Source organism: Ovis canadensis, chromosome X, assembly GCF_042477335.2.
Source record: "Ovis canadensis isolate MfBH-ARS-UI-01 breed Bighorn chromosome X, ARS-UI_OviCan_v2, whole genome shotgun sequence".
Taxonomy (NCBI): domain Eukaryota; kingdom Metazoa; phylum Chordata; class Mammalia; order Artiodactyla; family Bovidae; genus Ovis; species Ovis canadensis.
This window is the reverse complement of record NC_091727.1, coordinates 52816459-52841152: the sequence shown is the minus strand read 5'-3', so window position 1 is coordinate 52841152 and position 24694 is coordinate 52816459. Positions and strand designations below refer to the sequence as shown.

The window sequence follows — 24694 nt, the reverse complement described above, 5'->3', positions numbered from 1 at the left end:
AGTGCTGGAGTGGGGTGCCATTGCCTTCTCCGAACATATACACTACCATATGTAAAATAGGTAGCCAGTGGGAATTTGTTGTATGACTCAGGGAGCTAGACCCAGTGCTCTGTCACAATACAGAGGGGTGGGATGGGGTGGGAGAAAGAAGGAAGGTTCAAGATGGAAGGGACATACATATACCTGTGGCTGATTTACGTTGATGTATGACAGAAACCAACACAACATTATGAAGCAATTATCCTTCAATTCAAAATAAATCTTTAAAAATATTCCAATGTTATTTTTTTAAAGAAGTAGAAAAAACAACACTCAAATTAACATGGAACCACACAGGACCCAAAATAGCTAAAGCAATTCTGATGAAGAAAGTGGGAAGTATCACATTTCCTGATTCCAAATTGTATTACGAAGTTATGGTAATCAAAACAGTGTGGTACTGGCATAAAACAGACCCATAGACCAAAGGAGCAGTATCAAGAGACCAGAAATAAACCCTGCATACACGGTCATCTAATAATGGACAAGGGAGTTAAGAATACTCAATGCAGTAAAGACAGTCCCTTAAATGGTGCTGGGAAAATTGGATATTCAAATGTAAAAGGAGGGGCGGTCCTAAGATGGCGGAGGAATAGGACAGGGAGACCACTTTCTCCCCAACAAATTCATCGAAGGAATGTCTGAACACTGAGCAAATTCAACAAAACAACTTCTGAATGCTGGCAGAGGACATCAGGCACCCAGAAAGGCAGCCCATTGTATTCAAAAGGAGGTAGGAAAAAATCTAAAAGATAAAAAGAGAGACAAAAGAGGTAGGCATGGAGATCCGACCCAGGAAGGAAGTCTTAAAAAAGAGAGAAGTTTTCAAACACCAGGAAACACTCTCACCGACGAGTCTGTGGCGAGCCTTGGAACCTCAGAGGGCAATATAACCAAGAAGAAAAAAAAAATAGTAATTAAAACCCAAAGATTATGTACCTAACGGCAACTCCCAGCAGAGAAGCAGCACAGATGCTCCACATCCAGGACTAGCAAGCGGGGGATGGACAGGCAGGCCCAGGCTGCATTGTTTAGGATATCAACCAGGCATGAATACCCCAAGGGCAATCTGAGGGAACTAACTTGAGATAGCAACCCAAACTGTGGAATAGCTATCCCACGAAAAGCCCTAACCTAAGACACTGCCTTTGACTGTGTGCATCACAATAAACTGTGGAAAATTCTGAGAGAGATGGGAATACCAGACCACCTGACTTGCCTCTTGAGAAACCTGTATACAGGTCAGGAAGCAACAGTTAGAACTGGACATGGAACAACAAACTGGTTCCAAATTGGAAAAGGAGTACGTCAAGGCTGTATATTGTCACCCTGCTTATTTAACTTATATGCAGAGTACATCATGAGAAATGCTGGACTGGAAGAAGCACAAGCTGGAATCAAGATTGCCGGGAGAAATATCAATAACCTCAGATATGCAGATGACACCACCCTTATGGCAGAAAGTGAAGAGGAACTAAAAAGCCTCTTGATGAAAGTGAAAAAGGAGAATGAAAAGGTTGGCTTAAAGCTCAACATTCAGAAAACGAAGATCATGGCATCTGGTCCCATCACTTCATGGGAAATAGATGGGGAAACAGTGGAAACAGTGTCAGACTTTATTTTGGGGGGGCTCCAAAATCACTGCAGATGGTGATTGCAGCCATGAAATTAAAAGACGCTTACTCCTCGGAAGAAAAGTTATGATCAACCTAGATAGCATATTCAAAAGCAGAGACATTACTTTGCCAACTAAGGTCCGTCTAGTCAAGGCTATGGTTTTTCCAGTAGTCATGTATGGATGTGAGAGTTGGACTGTGAAGAAGGCTGAGCGCCAAAGAATTGATGCTTTTGAACTATGGTGTTGGACTGCAAGGAGATCCAACCAGTCCATTCTGAAGGAGATCAGCCCTGGGATTTCTTTGGAAGGAATGATGCTAAAGCTGAAACTCCAGAACTTTGGCCACCTCATGCGAAGAGTTGACTCATTGGAAAAGACTTTGATGCTGGGAGGGATTGGGGGCAGGAGGAGAAGGGGACGACTGAGGATGAGATGGCTGGATGGCATCACTGACTCGATGGACGTGAATCTGAGTGAACTCCGCGAGTTGGTGATAGACAGGGAGGCCTGGCATGCTGCGATTCATGGGGTTGCAAAGAGTCAGACATGACTACACGACTGAACTGAACTGAACTGTAGACACTGCCAGGCCTGCTCACATAACAAAGGACTGAGCAGAGCTAGCTGGCTGTGGACCAGCCCATCCCCTGCTGGAGACAGGCAGGCGAGGGCGGCCAGAGCCGGAAGGGGGCAATCGCGGCCCCAGGGAGGCATCATCTACCAAACTGCAAGCAGGCTTCACTGCTAACCAAGACTTCTTGGGATTCTGGACAGTCGACATCCACCAGAAGGGTCGCAGCCAGAGATCAGCCCCCAGAAGAGACACACGGCACACCTGAGAAGGCATGCCGGTTGTACACCCAGAAAACTGAGTGGCTGGGACCGGAGAGGCAATAAGACACAGCCCCCAACTGGGGGCAACTGCGCTCACCAAGCACCTCGTCACCTGAGCTGCTCGGACCTACAAAGGGCACAAAACGCAGGCCCAAACAAATCTGCGCCTTTGTGGAGTACCCAAGAACCTGAATCTGAGCATCTTAGACCTGGGAAGTGGAGGTGAACCCAGGGCCCACCTCAGACAGTTCCCGGCAGAGCAACCTAGAGCCTGAACAGTGCAGACTGGGAAAGCACATAAACCATGAGTGGGGGCAAACCCACTGTGGCTGAGGCACTGCGAGCCAGTGATATTTGCTTGCAGTGTTTCGCCCTCCCCACAGAACGACTGAACAAGTAAGCCTAAGAAAGTGACCACCACTGCCCCCTTATGTCAGGGCAGAAATTAGACACTGAAGAGACCAGCAAACAAAAGAAACTAAAATAAACAGAGGGAACCGCTTTTGGAAGTGACAGGTACAATAGATTAAAACCCTGCAATTAGCACGGACTACATAGGAAGGGGCCTATAGATCTTGAGAAGTATAAGCTGGTTCAAGGAACATTCTGAAAATGAACTGACCCCACACTGTCCACAACGACACCAGACAAAGTCCTAGATATATTTTTACTATTATCATTTAAAGATTTTTTTTAAATTTTAAGTCCTCTATTACTCCTTTAATTTTCATTTTTATAATCTACTATAAGTTCGCAAAAAAAGACCCTATTTTTAAAGCAAACTTCGTGTATATATATATACACATATATATATAATATATATATATATATATATTATAATTTTTGTGACTTTTTTGAGAATCTAACCTCTACTCTAGATTTTTAATCTTTGGTTTTTTATATTTGTTATCAATTTTGTACCTTTGAGAACCCAATCTTGAGTACCCTATTTTACCTGGGAGTGAGATTGTTGGCTTGATTGCTCTCTCCCCCTTTGGACTCTCCTTTTTCTCCACCAGGTCGCCTCTACTCCTCTCTCCCCTTTTCTTCTTTACCCAACTCGGTGAATCTTCATGTATTCTGGGTTGTGGAAAACACTTAGGGAACTGATTACTGGCTAGATCTTTCTCTCTCCTTTTGACTCCCCCTTTTCTCCTCCTGGCCACCTCTGTCTCCTTCCTCCCTCTTCTCTTCTCTGTGTAATTCCATGAACATCTCTGAGGGATCCAGACTGTGGAGAGCACATAAGGAAGTGATTACTGGCTGGCTTGCTCTCTCCCCTTTAGAATCCCCCTCTTCTCCTGGTCACCTCTATCTCTCTCCTCTCTCTTCTCTTCTCCATGTACTCTGTGTACCTCTCTAGGTTTCCCTCAGTGTGGAGACACTTTTCATCATTAACCTAGATGTTTTATTATCAGTGCTGTATAGATGGAGAAGTCTTGAGGCTATGGTAAGAATAAGACTGAAAGCCAGAGAGGTAGGAGGCTTAAGTCCAAATCCTGAAAACACCAGAGCACTCCTGACTCCAGGGAACATTAATCAATAGGAGCTCATCAAACGCCTCCATACCTACACTGAAACCAAGCACCACCCAAGGGCCAACAAGTTCCAGAGCAAGACATACCATGCAAATTCTCCAGCAACGCAGGAACATAGCCCTGAGCTTCAATATACAGGCTGCCCAAAGTCACACCAAACCCACTGACATCTCAAAACTCATTACTGGACACTTCAGTGCACACCAGAGAGAAGAAATCCAGCTCCACCCACCAGAACACTGACACAAGCTTCCCTAACCAGGAAACCTTGACAAGCTACCCAAACAACCCCACCCACAGGGAGGAACCTCCACAATAAAGAGGAACCACAAACTGCCAGAATATGGAGAGGCCACCCCAAACACAGCAATGTAAACAAGATGAAAAGGCAGAGAAATACTCAGCAGGTAAAGGAAAAGGATAAATGCCCACCAAACCAAACAAAAGAGGAAGAGATAGGGAATCTACTAGATAAAGAAATGTGAATATTGATAGTGAAAATGATCCAAAATCTTGAAAACAAAATGGAGTTACAGATAAATAGCCTGGAGACAAGGATCAAGAAGATGAAAGAAATGTTAAACAAGGACCTAGAAGAAATAAGAGTCAATATATAATGAATAATGCAATAAATGAGATCAAAAACACTCTGGAGGGAACCAACAGTAGAATAATGGAGGCAGAAGATACGATAAGTGAGGTAGAAGATAGAATGGTAGAAATAAATGAAGCAGAGAGGAAAAAAGAAAAAAGAATTTAAAGAAATGAGGACAATGTCAGAGACCTCTGGGACAACGTTAAACGCCCCAACATTCGAATCATAGGAGTCCCAGAAGAAGACGACAAAAAGAAAGACCATGAGAAAATAGTTGAGGAGGTAATAGTTGAAAACTTCCCTAAAATGGGGAAGGAAATAGACACCCAAGTCCAAGAAACCCAGAGTGTTCCAACACGATAAACTCAAGGCTAAACACCTCAAGACACATATTAATCAAAGCAACAAATATCAAACACAAAGAACAAATATTAAAAGCAGCAAGGGAAAAACAACAAATAACACACAAGGGGATTCTCACAGGATAACAGCTGATCTTTCAGTAGTAACTCTTCAGGCCAGGAGGGAATGGGAGGACATACTTAAAGTGATGAAAGAGAAAAACCTACAGCCCAGATGACTGTACCCAGCAAGGATCTCATTCAAGTATGAAGGAGAAATCAAAAGCTTTACAGACAAGCAAAAGCTGAGAGAATTTAGCACCACCAAACCAGCTCTCCAACAAACGCTAAAGAATCTTTTCTAGACAGGAAACACAGAAAGGGTGTATAAACTCAAACCCAAAACAATAAAGTAAATGGCAATGGGATCATGCTTATCAATTATTATCTTAAATGTAAATGGGTTGAATGCCCCAACCAAAAGACAAAGACTGGCTGAATGGATAAAAAAACAAGATCCTTATATATGTTATCTATAAGAGACCCACCTTGAAACCAGGGACACATACAGACTGAAAGTGAAGGGCTAGCAAGATATTCCACACAAATAGAGACCAAAAGAAAGCAGGAGTAGCAATACTCATATCAGATAAAATAGACTTTAAAACAAAGGCTGTGAAAAGAGACAAAGAAGGACACTACATAATGATCAAAGGATCAATCCAAGAAGAAGATATAACAATTATAAATAGATATGCACCCAACATAGGAGCACCAAAATATGTAAGACAAATGCTAACAAGTATGAAAGGGGAAATTAACAGTAACACAATAATAGTGGGAGACTTTAATACCCCACTCACACCTATGGATAGATGAACTAAACAGAAAATTAACAAGGAAACACAAACTTTAAATGACACAATGGACCAGTTAGACCTAACTGATATCTATAGGACATTTCACCCCAAAACAATGAATTTCATCTTTTTCTCAAGCGCACATCCTGGACCATAAATCTAGCCTTGGTAAATTCAAAACAATTGAAATCATTCCAAGCATCTTTTCTGACCACAATGCAGTAAGATTAGATCTCAATTACAGGAGAAAAACTATTAAAAATTCCAACATGTGGAGGCTGAACAACATGCTGCTGAATAACCAACAAATCACAGAAGAAATCAAAATCTGCATAGAAACAAATGAAAATGAAAACACAACAACCCAAAACCTGTGGGAAACTGTAAAAGCAGTGCTAAGTGGAAGGTTCATAGCAATACAGGCTTACCTCAAGAAACAAGAAAAAAGTCAAATAAATAACCTAACTCTACACCTAAAGAAACTAGAAAAGGAAGAAATGAAGAACTGCAGGGTCAGTAGAAGGAAAGAAATCTTAAAAATTAGGGCAGAAATAAATGCAAAAGAAACAAAAGAGGCCATAGCAAAAATCAACAAAGGCAAAAGCTGGTTCTTTGAGAAGATAAATAAAACTGACAAATCATTAGCCAGACTCATCAAGAAACAAAGGGAGAAAAATCAAATCAATAAAATTAGAAATGAAAATGGAGAAATCAGAACAGACAACACAGAAATACAAAGGATCATCAGAGACTACTACCTGCAAGTATATGCCAATAAAATGGACAACTTGGAAGAAGTGGACAAATTCTTAGAAAAGTGCAATTTTCCAAAACTGAACCAGGAAGACATAGAAAATCTTAACAGACCCATCACAAGCATGAAAATTGAAACTGTAATCAGAAATCTTCCAGCAAACAAAAGCCCAGGACCAGACAGCTTCACAGCTGAATTCTACCAAAAATTTAGAGAAGAGTTAACACCTATCCTACTCAAACTCTCCCAGAAAATTGCAGAGGAAGGCAAACTTCCAAACTCATTCTATGAGGCCACCACCACCATGATACCAAAACCTGACAAAGATGCCACAAAAAAAGAAAACTACAGGCCAATATCACTGATGAACATAGATGCAAAAATCCTTCACAAAATTCTAGCAAACAGAATCCAACAACATATGAAAAAGATCATACATCATGACCAAGTGGGCTTTATCCCAGGGATGCAAGGATTCTTCAATCAATCAATGTACCTGAAAATCAATCAACATAATACACATTAACAAATTGAAAGATAAAAACCATATGATTATCTCAACAGATGCAGAGAAAGCCTTTGACACAATTCAACATCCATTTATGATAAAAATCCTCCAGAAAGCAGGACTAGAAAGAACATACCTCAACATAATAAAAGCTATATATGACAAACCCACAGCAAACATTATCCTCAATGGTGAAAAATTGAAAGCATTTCCCCTAAAGTCAGGAACAAGACAAGGGTGCCCACTCTCACCACTACTATTCAACATAGTGTTGGAAGTTTTGGCCACAGCAATCAGAGCAGAAAAGAAATAAAAGGAATTCAGATTGGAAAAGAAGTAAAACTGTCACTGTTTACAGATGACATGATAGAAAACCCTCTACATAGAAAACCCTAAAGACTCCACCAGAAAATTCCTAGAGCTAATCAATGAATATAGTGAAGTTGCAGGATATAAAATTAACACACAGAAATCCCTTGCATTCCTATACCCTAACAATGAGATAACAGAAAGAGAAATTAAGGAAACAACTCCATTCACCATTGCTACAAAAAGAATAAAATACTTAGGAATATATCTACCTAAAGACACAAAAGATCTATATATAGAAAACTATAAAACACTGATGAAAGAAGTCAAAGAGGACACAAATAGAAGGCAAAATATACTGTGTTCACATACTGGAAGAATCAATATAGTGAAAATGAGTATACTAGCCAAAGCAATCTAGAGATTCAGTGCAATCCCTATCAAGCTGTCAACAGTATTTTTCACAGAACTAGAAAACACAATTTCAAAATTTGTATGGAAATACAAAGAACCTCGAATAGCCAAAGCAACCTTGAGAAAGAAGAATAGGACTGGAGGAATCAACCTGCCTGACTTCAGGCTCTACTACAAAGCCACAGGCATCAAGACAGTATGGTACTAGCACAAAGACAGAAATATAGATCAATGGAACAAAATAGAAAGCCCAGAGATAAATCCATGCACCTATGGACATCTTATCTTTGACAAAGGAGGCAAGAAAATACAATGGAAAAAAGACAATCTCTTTAACAAGTGGTGCAGGGAAAACTGGTCAACCACTTATAAAAAAATTAAACTAGAACACTTTCTAACACCATAAACAAAAATAAACTCAAAATGGATTAAAGATCTAAATGTAAGACCAGAAACTATAAAACTCCTAGAGGAAAACATAGGCAAAACACTCTCCGAAATAAATCACAGCAGGATCCTCTAGGACCCACCTCCCAGCATACTGGAAATAAAAGCAAAAATAATCAAATGGGACCTAATTAAATTTAAAAGCTTTTGTACAATGAAGGAAACTATATGCAAGGTGAAAAGACAGCCTTCAGAATGGGAGAAAATAATAGCAAATGAAGCAACTGACAAAGAATTAATCTCAAAAATATACAAGCGACTCCTGCAGCTCAATTCCAGAAAAATAAACGACCCAATCAAAAAATGGGCCAAAGAACTAAACAGACATTTCTCCAAAGAAGACCTTCAGATGGCTAACAAACACATGAAAAGATGTTCAACATCATTCATTATCAGAGAAATGCAAATCAAAGTCACAGTGAGGTACCATTTCACACCAGTCAGAATGGCTACTATCCAAAAGTCTAGAAGCAATAAATGCTGGAGAGGGTTGGAGAAAAGGGAACCCTCTTACACTGTTGGAGTGAAAACTAGTACAGCCACTATGGAGAACAGTGTGGAGATTCCTTTAAAAACTACAAATAGAACTGCTATACGACCCAGCAATCCCACTGCTGGGCATACACATTGAGGAAACCAGAATTGAAAGAGACATGTGTACCCCAATGTTCATTGCAGCACTGTTTATAATAGCCAGGACATGGAAGCAACCTAGATGTCCATCAGCAGATGAATGGATAAGAAAGCTGTGGTACATTTACACAATGGAATATTACTCAGCCATTAAAAAGAATACATTTGAATCAGTTCTAATAAGGTGGATGAAACTGTAGCCTATTATACAGAGTCAAGTAATCCAGAGAGGAAAACACCAATACAGTATACTAACGCATATAAATGGAATTTAGAAAGACGGTTAGGATAACCCTGTGTGTGAGACAGCAAAAGAGACACAGATGTATAGAACAGTCTTTTGGACTCTGTGGGAGAGGGCGAGGGTGGGATGATTTGGGAGAATGGCATTTAAACATGTATATTATCATCCGTGAAACAAATCGCCAGTCCAGGTTCGATGCATGATACAGGGTGCTCAGGGCCGGTGCACTGGGATGACCCAGAGGGATGGTATGAGGAGGGAGGTGGGAGGGGGGTTCAGTATGGGGAACACATATACACCTGTGGTGGATTCATGTCAATGTATGGCAAAAGCAATACAATATTGTAAATTAATTAGCCTCCAATTAAAATAAATAACTTTATATTAGAAAAGAAAAAAAAACAAATGTAAAAGGATGAAAATAGACCCCTGACTTATATTACTCACTAAAATTAACTCAAAATGTATTAAAGATTTAAAGGTAAGCCCGAAAACCATGAAACTCCTAGAAGAAAACACAGGAAAAAAGGTCCTTAATGTGGAACTTTGGCAATAATTTTTTGGCTGTGACACTGAAAGCACAAAGTGACAAAATCAAAAATAAATAATTTCAAAAATAAATCAAAAATTTGGTTTGGCCACATCAAACTATAAAGTTTCTGCTATGCAGAAATAAAAAGGCAACCTATGGAACAGGAGAACATACTTGCAAATATGTTAAATATTAAATGATGGGTTATTATTCAAAAAATTTAAGAACTACAGGTCAATAGCAAAAAAAATTTGGTTAAACAGTGGGCAGATGAAACACATGAAAAGATGTTCAACATCACTCGTTATTAGAGAAATGCAAATCAAAACTACAATATGGTATTACATCATTGTAATGGCCATCATCAAAAACTACAAACAATAAATGCTGGAGATGGTGTGGAGAAATGGGAACCCTCTTGCACTATTGGTGGGAATGTAAACTGATATAGCCACTATGGAGAACAGTATGGAGATTCCTTAAAAAAGTAGGAATAAAACCACCATACAACCTAGCAATCCTACTACTAGGCATATACCCTGAGGAAACCAAAACTGAAAAAGACACATGTAACCCCATGTTCACTGCAGCTCTATTTACAATAGCTAGGACATGGAAGCAACCTAGATGTCCATTGACAGATGAATGGATAAAGAAGCTGTGGTACATACATACCATGGAATATTACTCAGCCATAAAAAGGAACACATTTGAGTCCGTTTGAATGAGGCGGATGAACCTAGAGCATATTATACAGAACAAAGTCAGAAAGAGAAAAACAAATATCGTATATTAATGCCTATATATGGAATCTAGAAGGCTGGTACTGATGAGCCTATTTGTAGTGCAGCAATAGAGATGCAGACACAGAGAACAGCCTTGTGGACACAGCTGGGGAAGGAGAGGGTGGGATGAATTGGGAGAGTAGCAATGAAATATGTACTTTACCAAACGTAAAATGGATAACCAGTGGGCATTTGCTGTAAGACACAGGGAGCTCAAACCTGGTGTTTGTAATGACCTAGAGGGTTGGGATGGGGTGGGAGGTAGGAGGGAGGGGGCATGTGTATACCCATGGCTGATTCATGTTGATATATGGCAGAAACCAACACAATATTGTAAAGCAACTATCATCCAATTTTTTTAAAAAAGTGAACAGACGAACTGAATAGACATTTTCTCAAAGACACACAGATGACCAACAGATACATGAAGGCATTATGCTAAGTAAAACAAGTCAAAGACTACTCTATGATCTCATTTATATATGAAATCTAGGGAAAAAACCCAAACTCATAGAAAAAGTTAGATTTGTGGTTACTCTCCAGAGGTGGGAGTAGGATAGGAGAATTGCATAAAGGTAGTCAAAAGATACAAACTTCCAGTTATATAAGTAATGAGGATGTAATGCACAACATGATGACTATAGTTAACACTGCTGCATGGTATATTTGAAAATTGCTAAGAGTAATTCATAAAAGTTCTCATCACAAGCAAAAAGCTTAGTTTTCCTCTCTTTTTTGTATTTACATGAGATGATGGAAGTTAACTAAACTAATTGTGGTAATCATTTCATTCTACACCTTATTGTGGTATAGTTATTGTATCTATACGTAATTGTGGTAATCATTATACTCTATACCTTAAACAGTACTGTATGTCAATTACATCTCAATAAAACTGAAATAAAATTGACTGAGGAGAATGAACAGAGCTTTAGCAACCTGTAGACTAAAACAAAAATAAACCCAAAGAAATCCACACTCAGAAATAGCATAATCAGGAAACTCCCTGATGATCTAGTGGTTAGGACTTGGTGCTTTCATTGCCGTGGTCCAGGTTTGATCCTTGTTCATGAACTAAGGTCCCACAAGCCATGTGGTACAGCCAAAAAAAAAAAAATCACATTCCTGAACATAAAAAAGACAAAGAAAAAATCTTGACATCAGTGAGAAAAATGATATTTCCTAAAGGAGAATGCCAATTTAAATGACAGAAGATCTCTTATCAGAAACCATGGCAGCCAAAAGGCAGTAGCACAACAGTTTTCAAGGGCTGAAAAGAACTAGAAACCTAGAATCTGATATCAAATGAAAAGACCCCCTCAGCAATTCAAGGGAAATCAAGACATTCTTATATGAAGGAAAACTAAGAGTATTTGTTGCCAATAGGCCAATTCTAAAAGCATGTCTAAAGGATGTTCTTTAAACAGAAAGGAAATGATAAAAGGACTGTTAAGAACACCAGGAAGACAGAACAAGGGAAAGACTGAAAATATGGGTACATACAATATATTTTCCTTCTCCACTTGAGTTTTCTAAATCATATTTGACAGTTGAAGCAAAAATTATACTACTATATGATATGGTTCTCAACATATATAGATGAAATATTTAAGATAACTACAGCAGGAGAGCATAAAGAAATTTAAAATAAGATTTCTACTCTTTACTCAAACTACTAAAATGTCTATAAGTTGACTGTGATAAGTTATGTATGTTTTATGTTAATGCCTAGAACAAGCACTGAAAAAGCTATACAAAGAGATACACTCAAAAACATTATAGATAAATTTATACTTATTTATATATATATTTATATTTATATCTAAATTTATTATAGATAAATCAAAATGGAATTCTTGAAAAGATTTAAGTAACCCAAAGGAAGGCAGGAGAAAGAAAACAGAATGAACAGAGAAAACAAACAAAACAAAAAAATTACCAACTTATGCCCTAACACATCAATAATTGCATTAAGTATATTTGGTCTAAATATACCAATTACAGAGATTAGCAGAGTGGAAAAAAATAATTCCAAACTTATATGCTTTCTACAAGAAACTCACTTTATATATAATGGTGTCAGTTGAAAGTAAAGGGATATAAAAAGACACAAGGCAATCATTAATCAAAAGGAAGGAGTGGCTATTTTAATGTCTATATTAATATCCTATAAAATGGACTTCCATGCAGAGAAAATTGCCAGTGACAGAGGACGTTACATAATAATTAAAGGGTCAATCCACCAAGACACAGCACTCCTAAATGCATCTGCATCAAACAACAAAGCTGCAAGATATGAGGCAAATGATAAAACTGAAAGGAAGAATAGAAAAATTGACAATTATACCTGGATGCTTCACCTCTTTCTCAACAACTGACTGAACAATTACACAGAAAATCACCAAAGACAGAGAAGAATTCAGCAACACCATCAACCAACAGGGGTAAATCAACATTTACAGAAAACTCCTCCAAACATCAGCAGGATATACATTCTTTTCAAGTGACCATGGAAACATCTACCAAGACAGACCATATCTTGGGCCATAAAACAAAACCCAGTAAATTTAAAGGAACTAAAATTGTACAGAGTATATTCTATGGAAACGAACCAGAAACCAATAACAGAATAACAGGAAAATCTGCAAACACCTGGAAAGTAAACAACATACTTCTATACAATTCACAGGTCAAACATGAAGTCTCTAAGCTAAGCAAAAATTAGAGTGAACTACATGAAAAGGAAAACATCAAAATTTGAGGGACATAGCTAAATCAGTACTAAGAGGAAAACTGATAGCACTAAATACTTATATTAGAATACAGGAAAAGTCTCAAATCAATAACCTAAGCTCCCACCTCAAGATATTAAGAGGAGCAAAATGAACCCAAAGCAAGCAGAAGGAAGGAAATAATAAAGTATGGAAATCAGCGAAGCTGAAAACAGAAAGATAAAAGGGAAATTCAATGAAATAAAAAGCTTGCTCTCTGAAAAGATCAATAAAACTGACAAAACTATAGCAAGTCTGAAAAGAAAAAAAGAAAATAAAAATTTTCAATATCAGAAATGAAATGAGATGTCACCACAGAGCCAGCCTGCAGACATCAAAAGGATAATAAGGGAATATTATGAACAACTATACACACTAAATTTGACAACTTAGAAGAAATGAGTCAATTCCTTGGAAAGCACAAATTACCAGAACATATCCAATATAAAATAGATAATTTAAATAGTCTTATAACTATTAAATGAATTGAATTGATAATTTTAAAACTCAAAAAAAAAAGATTAAAGATAGTTCAGTTCAGTTGCTCAGTCGTGTCCAACCCTTTGCAACCCCATGAACTGCAGCATGCCAGGCCTTCCTGTCCATCACCAACTCCTGGAGTCCACCCAAACCCATGTCCATTGAGCTGGTGATGCTATCCATCCATCTCATCCTCTATCGTCCCTTTCTCCTCTTAACCTCAATCCTTCCCAGCATCAGGGTCTTTTCAATGAGTCAGCTGTTCACATCAGGTGGTTTCATACATCAAGTGTTTAGTATAATGACTGGCAGACTAGCTAGTACTCAATAAACAACGGTCATTACCATTTTATTTAAATCATTACAAGCTCTCTTGGGGAAACTGAGGCTTCACAGAGATGAAATCCTTTGCTAAAAAGTAACAGAAACAGAGTCAGAATTTGAACCCAGATCTGAAGCCAGTGCCAATTTCCCTAGAGTTTAAGAGTCCACACCACGGCCACCACCTTGGGGATGTGGCAACCAATACTTCCTTTATAGATAGGAAAACTATAAAGGAGTGAGGTTTTGTCAAAGCCCCAGATATATGCTTGCCAACTAACTTCCCCTGCTAGTATACAGCAAGGTTTCTCAAAAGTTAGGATACATCAGAATCTACCTGTTTGTTAAAATAGACTGTTGGGTTCCAACCCAAGAATTCACATTTTTAACAAATTTCCAGTTAATGAACCATATTTTGAGAACAACAGTGTACAGTTATGATATATTAGCCCACCCATCCCACAATATCAGAAGCTGTCACACTCCAAAGAATGGGAAGGAATTGAGACAGAGGGTGGGCTGCCGTCTATGGGGTCGCACAGAGTCGGACACGACTGAAGCGACTTAGCAGCAGCAGCAGCAATGTTCTAAATCAGTGGTTCTGAGAGTAGCTCCCACTCACCTACTGAATCAGAAATCCTGCAGGTGGGGCCTACCTATCTCATCTTTTAAGAGGTCTTCCAAGTGATTCTGATACACCCTAAAGTTTGAGAACCACTGCTCTACAAATCGAAGTGCTCTTCCAAATCCAGCCCCTTACAATAGAGGAATGGAGCTATACCATTGTTTTTTCCACTTTTGAGAACCTGGTCTCAAGCCAGATAATTCTAAGTTCAAATCCAGACTCAAAGAGTAACAACTTCCATGAGTTCCAGATTCTCACCAGCAAAATGGAATAGTCATCTTCCTTGTTATAACCTTTCCAGGAAGTAACATGGCATTACTAATCCCTAACTGGACTTTAAGAAATCTGGCCTTTGGAAGTCATCAAAGATATGAACAGATTTATATCATCTACAGGCATCTGTGGGCTTAACTATTGTGGGCAACCATGAAAAATGCACAATATTTAGTAATTTTCAATTATGCTAAAGTACTATGAGCCTAGGATGTGTGTATATGCATGTGTGTGCATGTGTGCAATGCACTTAGTAACCAAGAACAGCCACCCACCAACGACCTGATTCTCAGCTGGCTTCCTTATTCTCTGGCAGTCCATAGAAAAGCACAGTAAGAGATAAAATTTTGGTCTCTTTCATGGGAAAAAAAAATTAAGGCAGTTAACTTATGTCAGGGTGTGCACAGAAACACAGGACTCACCACAGAAATGTGATTAAGAAGGGGCCTGGCCCATAAACACATTTTCATATTGTAAATTTGGAACTGTTAAAGGCCTCAGTGGTATTCCTTATAAATGTCAGCTCTCTACTGTGCAAAGATGCTTACCACAATGTTTTCCTTTTTGTTTCAACGAGCACCCAAATAAAAATGCCAAACATTTTCAGAAACCCTAAAGTTTCCCTCACATCATAGTATTATTTATAATATAAAAAAGTAAAAACCACCTAAATATCCAACCTCAAAGGAAATGACTGAGTAACTGATGACATAGATATATAATGGGATATCAGAAATCATCTTTAGATCAATATTTAATGACCGTAACTTTATAATGTTAAGAATAAAAATCATGTTACAAAATTGTGTTTATAATACAATCCCATATTGTATTGGGTTGGCCAAAAAAATTGGTTCAGGTTTTTCTGTAAGATGTTATGGAAAAACCCAAATGAACCTTTTGGCCAACCCAATAAAATATACGTTTATATTCTAAGTCAAACAATGGGAGTTAATGCAACAAAAAATTAAACAGTAGATTGTGCTGGATAAAAGGCCCATGGATTTTTATTTCCTTCTTTATTCTTTTTCTGTATTTTCTACAACAAGCATGTCTCACTTACATAGTCAGGGAAAATTTTTTAATATTATTTGAAAAGAAATATCTAACTTTCAGGCTTGGATTTGCATTAGATGAGATAAATGTATGCCAAGTCTCTGTCATGGGGCCTGGCACACAGTAAGCACTCAGGAAGCATTCATTCCTATTTCCTGTTCCCACACTGCAGAGTTAGGGTCTCTGTATTGCATGCAGAAAGTTCACTTTTTAGGTTTAAACCTACACAATCCAAAGCAAGGGCCACAGGCAATAAATCAAGAAGATTCATTCATTTGTTCATTGAAAAATGTACTCAGCATCTATTACATGTTTAGCATTAAACTAGGTTCTGAGGATACCAAATATGAAAAGATTGCATCTCTGCCCTCACGTAGCTCTTGCTAATGAGTGACAAAAATATATTTATAACTATGATATGATGAAATAATTCCTTTCAATAAGAATATACATAAAGTGCCATGGGAACCCAAAAAGAGGCCTTCTACAAAAGAGGTATGCTATGAGTTGTAAATGGAAGGACATTAGTGTCTTTGCATGTGCAAAGACAAAGAGGCATAAGGAAGTATAAAATTTCCCCAGAACTCTTTCTGGGATATAAAGAACAAGGGAGGAGGAGTGATGGTAAATGAGACTGAACAAGTATATCACAAAAGGTTTTGTCTGTCACACAAAAGAGACTGATTTTTATTCTGTAGGAGGATCACTGAAAGAATTTTAAGCAGAGGAGTGACTTGATCAGCACTAGCAAAGATACCAGGAATCCTGAAGACATTTTAATGCCCATTTATTTCCAGGGGAAAGAAAAAGGCCCCATCATCTAGGTCTGTCCCCTCTTAAATGAAATAATATGAGGCAGTAAATAGAACTCTGCACCTGGCACACAGTAAATACTCAACAAAGATCAGCTGAACATGAATTTGGATGTGCTGCATGGGACAGTCCCTGCTAAGAGTAGAATTTTACCAGTACCAAAACCTTCAGTTTGGTCTTGGGTGTGGTAACAGGAACATCTCCTTCAGGAAGTGCACATGTGGTCAGTCACTAAGTCATGTCCAACTCTTTTCGATCCCATAGACTGTAGCCTGCCAGGCTCCTCTGTCCATAGGATTTTCCAGGCAAGAATACTGGAGTGGGTTACCATTTCCTCCTCCGGGGTATCTTCCTGACCCAGGGATTGAACCCGCGTCTCCTGTGTCTCCTGCACTGGCAGGTCACTAGAGCCTCTGTGAAGCCTCCCTTTGAAAAGGACTGCTAACAACTGAAAATTTTAGAACCTAACAACATGCAACAGCAGGAGGGCGCCGTACACTGTTTTGTTGTACTCCAATGTACAAATCCTCTCATGGTTTTCTTTCTAGAGATGACATAGGTCCCAATAATGGGATAATATTACAGGTTTATTCCACACACTAACCTTTCTGGAATCCTGGGTGACAGGTGCTTATGTGCACACATGGTTACCTGGAGGGAATTCATTAGTGGTTTTACTCCTACTGTTTTACCCAATATCTCCTCTGCTTAATTCAATTTACCTGGATGGTTCTGCAGGTAATACTGTAGAAATAAAATACTATTGCATTTCTGCCTCCATTTACTAAGTGCATGCAAAAATGCTTTAAATAAAGAGGAAGGCTGTATTAGATATATTTTATCTAATAAATAAAGAAAACACTCTGTCTGCCTGAAGACAAAGAGACTCAGAGAAGCAAAGCAACTTGTCCAAGGTCACTCTGATAGTAAGCTGCAAAACCACAACTCAAATCCATGTTTGTTGGACTCAAATATCTCAAAAATGCAGTACAGTCTCTCCCAAAGCCAGCCTCTGAGGAAAAACAAAATTACCAGAATATAAAGATGATACATTCTTTGTAACTGAAAAGAAAGTATTTTTCTAAGAAAAAAAAAAAATAGAAGAAGGGTTCAAAATAGAAATATATATAGGAAAAGAAAAAAGAGGAGAAACCAAATGTCAATGTTAAGTTAGGCCATAATCTACAAGGAGGGATGTAAGAACCTGTGTCTGGGGGTGGGTTGGACCTAACTGTCCTGGAGAGAGGGGAAATTAAGTTTCTGAGGAGGAACCTGAACCAGAGTTGAGAAAGGAGCAAGCCAGTGAGCACCTGGCCACTGCACCCTGTCCAGGATGCCCTGCCCTCCTTACCTGCCGTGAAACCAGTCCTGGCACATGTCACACTCGATCATGAAGCGGGTCACATCGTAAGGCAGCCGACAGAGGCAATACACTGGTACTGAAGCCATCTTCACCAGGCCTTGGAGTGTTCTGCAGTGGGCCAGGTTCTTAGCTTCAAAAGGAGCAGGAGGCGGCAGCACGCGTCCCCTCTGGACCAAGGCTGGGCACAAACGACACTTTTACAGAGTGAATCAGGTCCCCCAGGGTACCAACCCTCAGCTCTCAAATGGACAGTTACCGCTGCAGCTGGGATGCAACACAGCTGGTTGGGGCTGTAGGGGGCAATTGGAGAAAGTCCATGGGCCGCTTTAACAAATAAAGAACAGCGCTCTGCTCTCGAAGCTTTATTTCCCCTCCTTACCTCCTTCAGCCCCCTGCGTCAGTGATAACTTCTTTCCGGATTTCAGGGAAAGATCTGACGCCTTTTCAGGAAGCTCCTTTAATCTCTCACTGCACCCTCTCCTTGTTAGCAACGCTGCTTCCCAGGGCTCTCTTTATTATGACGCAAACGACAGCCTAGAAGACGAGGCTGGGGGTATCTTAGAAAGAGCCCCTTCTCTCACTCCAAAAATAGAGGCAACAAGAGAGAGAATAGGGATCCCTGGAAGTCCTCAGATTACTCGAAAATTACCTCGATGCCTTCAGGAACGAGGGAGACAAGACTAGGCGCCCAACTAAAATCACAGTTCTGGGGTCGTGTTCTGAGAGTTTAACTTATCTGCTCCTTTACTTTCAAAATTATTCCATCCACGACCAGACGGGAGTCTCATCACCCCAATAACCGAAATAAATCTCAACCCCAAAACTGATCAGCTCACCCACTTCTTCAAAGCTGACAGGCTTCTGTTGCACCCCAGAAACTCAAATAGTTCACTTCAAAACCCCTGAAACTGACTAGAATTTCCTCACACTCCGCAACCAAGTGAGGATTTTCCTCCCACAGCTCTGAAATTGGCAGACATCTCCTCACAGCCCCCTCAAACTGACCAAGACTCCTCTGCCCCCTTAAAACTGACAGTATCTCATCACAGATCCCAAAGTGACAGGAATATCCTTCCAGCTCCAGAAACTTAGGAGAATCTCCTCACGCCTCCCAAACTGACAGGAACCTCCTCATGACCCAAACCTGACAAGAACGTCTTCGGTCCCGAACCCTACAGGGACCTCCTCATCCGTAAAGCTGCAGAGAGTCCTCGAGCCCGCGCAGCCCAGTCCCACCGAACTGCCAGCGGCCAGGCTCGCTCCGGAGCGGCTCAGCGCCTCTCTCAGCGGGAGGCTCGGCCGGCAGTTCCGGCCCCACAGGCTGCGCGCGCCGAATTGTGGGATCGTCACGGCAACGCGGCGAACCTCGCTCGCCTTACCCTCGAACCACCCGCTGGGTCTCGCTGGCCGCCCGGCGGTGTTTCAGGGCAGCTTTCTCCACAGCTCTGCCTCGGGCCCGGCCGTTAGGGCCTACTGGAGCCCTCGGCTCGGGCCTAGTCCGGCGGCCTCCCAATGAACGGGCTAGCGGCGGCGTCGCTGGGCTGGCAGGAGATCGCCGCGGGCAAACCAACGAAGAAAGAGACGAACCGGCGGCCGGGTTGGAGAAAAGCAGTCCGGAAAGTCGCTGGGAGATGCTCAGTGGCGGTGGTAGGCAATTCGGAGTAGTCAATAAAGTTTATTCAAAACAACGAGGAAGTTGGGGCGGAGAGGGCTGGAGAAATACGGGGTAAACAGCTACCATGTTGAGAGTGGCGGCACCGCCGTGGGGAGGCGACCCAACCGCCATCTTATGAGGTCCGTACTCGCGAGGTAACCGCGGCAGAGGCGGGCCTCGGCTCCCGCGTGACGCCATGAGGGGCGGAGCGTCACCTTGAGAAGTAGGGCGGGGCTCGGCCACCTTTGGACCCGCTGGACTCCCCAGGTACCCAGTCGACGCCGAGGACCCGGAACCAAGAGGCGGAGAGGCCGCCATCTTAGGCGAGGCAGGCACTTGGCTCCATTTTGAGTGGGGCCAGAGCTTTCCCTGCTTTCCCCCTCCGGGCAAGCAGGGAGTTAAGCACCCACCCCCAACAGACACTGACACACACACATACTCTCTCTTCCCACTCCTCCCCAGCTTTTTCTTATGAGAGGAGGTGAACTCTGCGACTGTGCGCCGCAAACTTAATAGGTGGGAGTGTGGGGGGAGATGGGGGAGGGCGAGTACTCACAGAGTCTCCTGTTCACTGAGCACCTTCAGCAGATCGGCCTGTTTAACAGGGTCTCCGGGTCTTTAATCTTCACCATGCAAGAGAAGCTGTCATCCCCAAGTGAGGACACGGGCTTAGGGAGGCCAAGTTGCTTGAGTTTCAGAGCCAGAAGGCTGAACCTTGCACCCTCTACTACCCAAGGGGTCCTGCCCTCAGTCCTTCCATAAAGCCTCTGTGAACTCCCCAGCTCCCTCTGAAATCTCTCTTCTTTGGTACTCCCCACCCCCGTCTGGGCTTCCCTAGTGGCTCAGCTGGTAAAGAATCCGCCTGCAGTTTGGGAGACTTGGGCTCAATCCCTGGGTTGGGAAGATCCCCTGGAGAAGGGAAACACTATGCACTCCAGTATTCTGGCCTGGAGAATTCCATGGACTATATAGTCCATGGGGTCGCAAAGAGTCAGACCCGAAGGAGCAACTTTCATTTTCACACCCACAGCCCCCGCCAGTTCAGTTCAGATACAATTGAAGGGTTTCCATGCACCTGTCCCATGATTTTCTTACTACAGCCTGAGGATGGAGTAGAAGAGGTTGAGGGGATGGAACTCCACACACATGCTTCAGGGTGGCGCCGGTTTTCTCAGACAGTCTAGAAAATTCTCTAGGAGTCCTCTTACTATTTCATTTTCTTAACAGGTCCCACTGCTTTAGAAAAGAAAATGCGTGTGTGCACACCGATTTCCTAAGTGATGAGGGGGTTAGGCCCTGGGGATAGAATGATGAAAAAGAGGGACACTGCAGTGGGAAATTTGCCAGCCAGTGCAGGAGACAAGGCTGCAAGTAAACGATTGGAATATAGCGTCCAATAAGTACACAGATAACCTCTTGCAAAATGTAGAATGAGGCTAAGAAAGTGCCTCAGAAGCTGCTTGATGATGTCAAGGAAGATTTTAGAGAGACTTGGAGAGTATATAAAAGTTCATTAAATTAACAAGAACATTGTATGTAAAAGGATTATGATGTACAAATGGGATTCCCAGGTAGCTCAGTGATAAAGAATCTGCCTGCTAATGCAGGAGATACAGGAGATGTAGGTTGGATCCCTGGGTGGGAAAGATCCCCTGGAGAAAGGAATGGCAACCCACAGCAGTATTCTTGCTTGGAAAATCCCATGGACAGAGCCTGGTGGGCTACAGTCCATGGGGGTTGCAAAGAGTCAAACACCACTGAGTGCATGCACGTGCACAGACACATACACACACACACACACACACACATAGTGTACAAATGCATGGATGCACAGGGAAAATATTTACAAAAAAGTTGACTATTAGATTTTATCCTGTAAACAATAAGAAATCACTATAGTTTTTGAGCAGAAGCAACAGGGTCACATTTGTGGCTTAGACAGAGGACAGTCCAGGTTTAGTGGGACCTGAAGCTTATGCAGTTTGTGAGGTTCATTTCATTAGGAAAAGAATATAGACTTGCAAATGCAAAATTACATTAAAAGGTAAAGTTTTTCTAGAAGTCATTCTTATACTTGGGTAATAACTATAAATGGAAATGGCACAAACATATTGATGTCCCCACTAAACCCAAACTAAATTTATCCCACAAATCAACTTCTATTTAGCTGAATCTCAAAAATGTCTGAGGCAGCTCCAACACCACCTACAAGGAAAATGTGACGAGGAAAACTCTCAGTAGAAAGGGACAGCAATTTTAACCAATTGTGGTTTAATTACACTTTGTAAACTTTATAAAACATATAACCACATAACCATATGGCAGGTGACAAACCCTGCAGCTAAGCTTTCTTAACTTCACATGAAGGCAGAAGGATGTTTGCTTAAGCAGCACATATATTAAGATTGAAAAGACACTGAGAAGATTAAGCATGGTCCCTGTATGAGTATGACATGCAAATTTATGAAGGATTCCATAATAAATGGCAGAAAAGGGAGAAGGCAGAGAGGAGGCAGTTGCAATAGCCATGAAAAAAAGATGAGGCCTGAATCAGAACAGTTGCAGCAGGGGGTAGAACATGATCAGATAAGTGGGGTATTTTGGAGGTTGAATAGGCAGGGCTAGGAGACTAATTGAAAATATTAGATGAATGAGTGAAAGGAGTATGAGTTCATTTATGGATTGGGTGTCATTTCTGGATAATGATGCCATTGACTGAGCCAGGGTACATAGAAGGAAAAGCAGGTTTCGTGCAGAAGAGACTAAGTTCAGTTCTGAATATGCTGGGTTAAAGAGTGTGTTGAACATTAATTCACTCACCCAACAATTCTTGAGCATCTACTATGCACTAGGTACTGTACTAGGTGTGAGGATGTAGTAGTAACCCAGATAAGGTCCTGGCCCTCGTGATATTAACATTCTTCATGGAGATCAGTCAATAATCATGTACAATTCATTCATATATTTACTGAACACCTACTGTAAATGATCAAGCCAGTCAATCCCAAAGGAAATCAATCCTGAATATTCATTGGCAGACAGGACTGATGCTGAAGCTAAAGCTGAAGCTTCAGTACTTTGGCCACCTGATGTGAAGAGCTGACTCATTAGAAACAACCCTGATGCTGAGAAAGATTGAAGGCAGGAGGAGAAGGGAACAACAGAGGATGAGATGGTTGGATGGCATCACCAACTCAATGGACATGAATTTGAGCAAGCCCTGGGAGATGGTGAAGGAGAGGGAAGACTGGCATGCTGCAGTCCATGGGGTTGCAAAGAATCAGACATGACTGAACAACTGAACAACAACTAATATACAAGGTACTGTTCTAGACACTGGGGATTCAGACAAGGTCCCTGCCCTCCTATGGTTCACATTCCAGAGAGCGAGACAATTGAGTTAAGTAAGAGAATTTGAAACTGCAGTGAGTTCAATGAGGACAATAAAACAAGTTACGAGACAAAGATTTAAATGGACACTAGTCTATTTTAAATAGTCAAGGAAGGCCTCTTGGAGAAGCTGACATGTGAGCAGAAGACCTGAATAACAGGAAGAACTGGCCAGGGACAGGATAGAAGGAATAAAAAGTGTAAAGCCCCTAATTTGGTTGTGGGGGCCATTTCAGGGCTCTCTCTCAATAACACCTCCTGAACATTTATGATGGACTGGTGGGGTTTGGGGGTGGGGTCTCCAGACATGAATTAGAGACCCTGTACAATCTAATTAGGAAGGCAAGGTTCAATGAATAATAACAAGGCTTAAAAGGTCAAACCCTCTCAAGTGCTAACTAGAGGTATGAATAACATGTATAAACAGAAAGGGAACCACAATTAATTCAAATATATTCAGTGGGTGTGTCAAGAAAGGCTTCACAGGAGGTGGTGTTTGACCTAGGTACAGTGGTACCCATCCCTAAAATTATCCCCAGTGATCTTGAGTGGTGAGGTTGGTGGGATAAAAGATAATGGGGAAAGCAAAGCTGTAAGGGGGCTAATCAAGCCAGTTAGATTTGCTGACAAAGTAACTCACACTGTCCTGGTTGGGAAGGAGCCCGCTGATGCCCTGAAAATGTGTCCTCCAGTTGTGCCTTACAACATCAGTACTTGATCTGAACTGGCCGCCATAGCACAGGCTGCCCTGGAAACTTTTCTCCTCTATGCCACCTCTACTTAGCAGCTGTAAACATTTACTTTTAATTATATAAACAATAGGAAATGCATTCCCATTGTAAATTAACATCCAAACAGGCTAAAGATCCACACTGACCACCATTCAATCCCTGCTTGGTTTCCTAGAAGGAACCTCAGCGAGCTCTTTTCTGATTCATCTGTCTAAATGTACATACATATAACTGTTGAGATACAAAAAATTACGAGGGCCAAAGTGAACTATAAAATTCATGAAGAAAAACAAGGGGGAAATGGGAAAGCATTACATAAGAACAGACTTGCTCCAAAATAGACTGGAAAGTACAAAGACAGTGAAAACAGAAGACAAAATAACGATAAATAACATTATCTGAGAAGTTATTGTGTGCTAAGCACCTGTTCTAACCTCTTTATATGCATTAACTCAATCCTTACAGCAACCCAATGAGGTACTAGTGATACTAGTACATTGGGTACTAACCCAATGACAGTACTAGTACTATCCCCATTTTATGGATGAGGAAGCTGAGTGTAGACACTTAAAACCACCTGCTCGAGGCCATATGGCTAGTATGTATGCAAGCTGGGGTTCCTGGCAGTACAGGACCAGGTTCCAGGCTTTTCACCACTCCATTTGTGAATCTAACAGCAATTGGTGACTCTAAGATCCATGTAATAGGAGAAGGTGATCAACAGTTATTTGCACAATTTGAATCACAGAAGCAAAATAGGGTTTAC

At 40.9% G+C, this 24694-nt stretch overlaps 1 protein-coding gene and 1 non-coding gene across 8 annotated transcripts in view; one reads left to right on the top strand and one right to left on the bottom strand.

Moving 5' to 3' along the window:
* Positions 1–19979, bottom strand: part of PHF8 (PHD finger protein 8) — a 106805-nt gene extending 86826 nt beyond the window's left edge. For 2 of the 7 annotated variants that reach the window (XM_070291611.1, XM_070291614.1), the window contains exons 1-2: positions 19533–19979; positions 18142–18331 (exon numbers count right to left, since the gene is read on the bottom strand). In XM_070291611.1, the coding sequence (XP_070147712.1) occupies positions 18142–18239 (98 nt within the window). In that variant the 5' untranslated portion in view covers positions 18240–18331; positions 19533–19979. Of the gene's footprint in view, positions 1–18141; positions 18332–19297 lie in introns of all 7 variants that reach the window. The other 5 variants (XM_070291613.1, XM_070291616.1, XM_070291615.1 and 2 more) reach the window with 3 other exon arrangements.
* A 2207-nt stretch (positions 19980–22186) lies between these two features.
* On the top strand, positions 22187–22290 carry LOC138931247 (U6 spliceosomal RNA). Its single transcript, XR_011446494.1, has one exon. It is a non-coding gene; the product is annotated as a U6 spliceosomal RNA (small nuclear RNA).
* The last annotated feature ends 2404 nt before the right edge of the window (positions 22291–24694 follow it).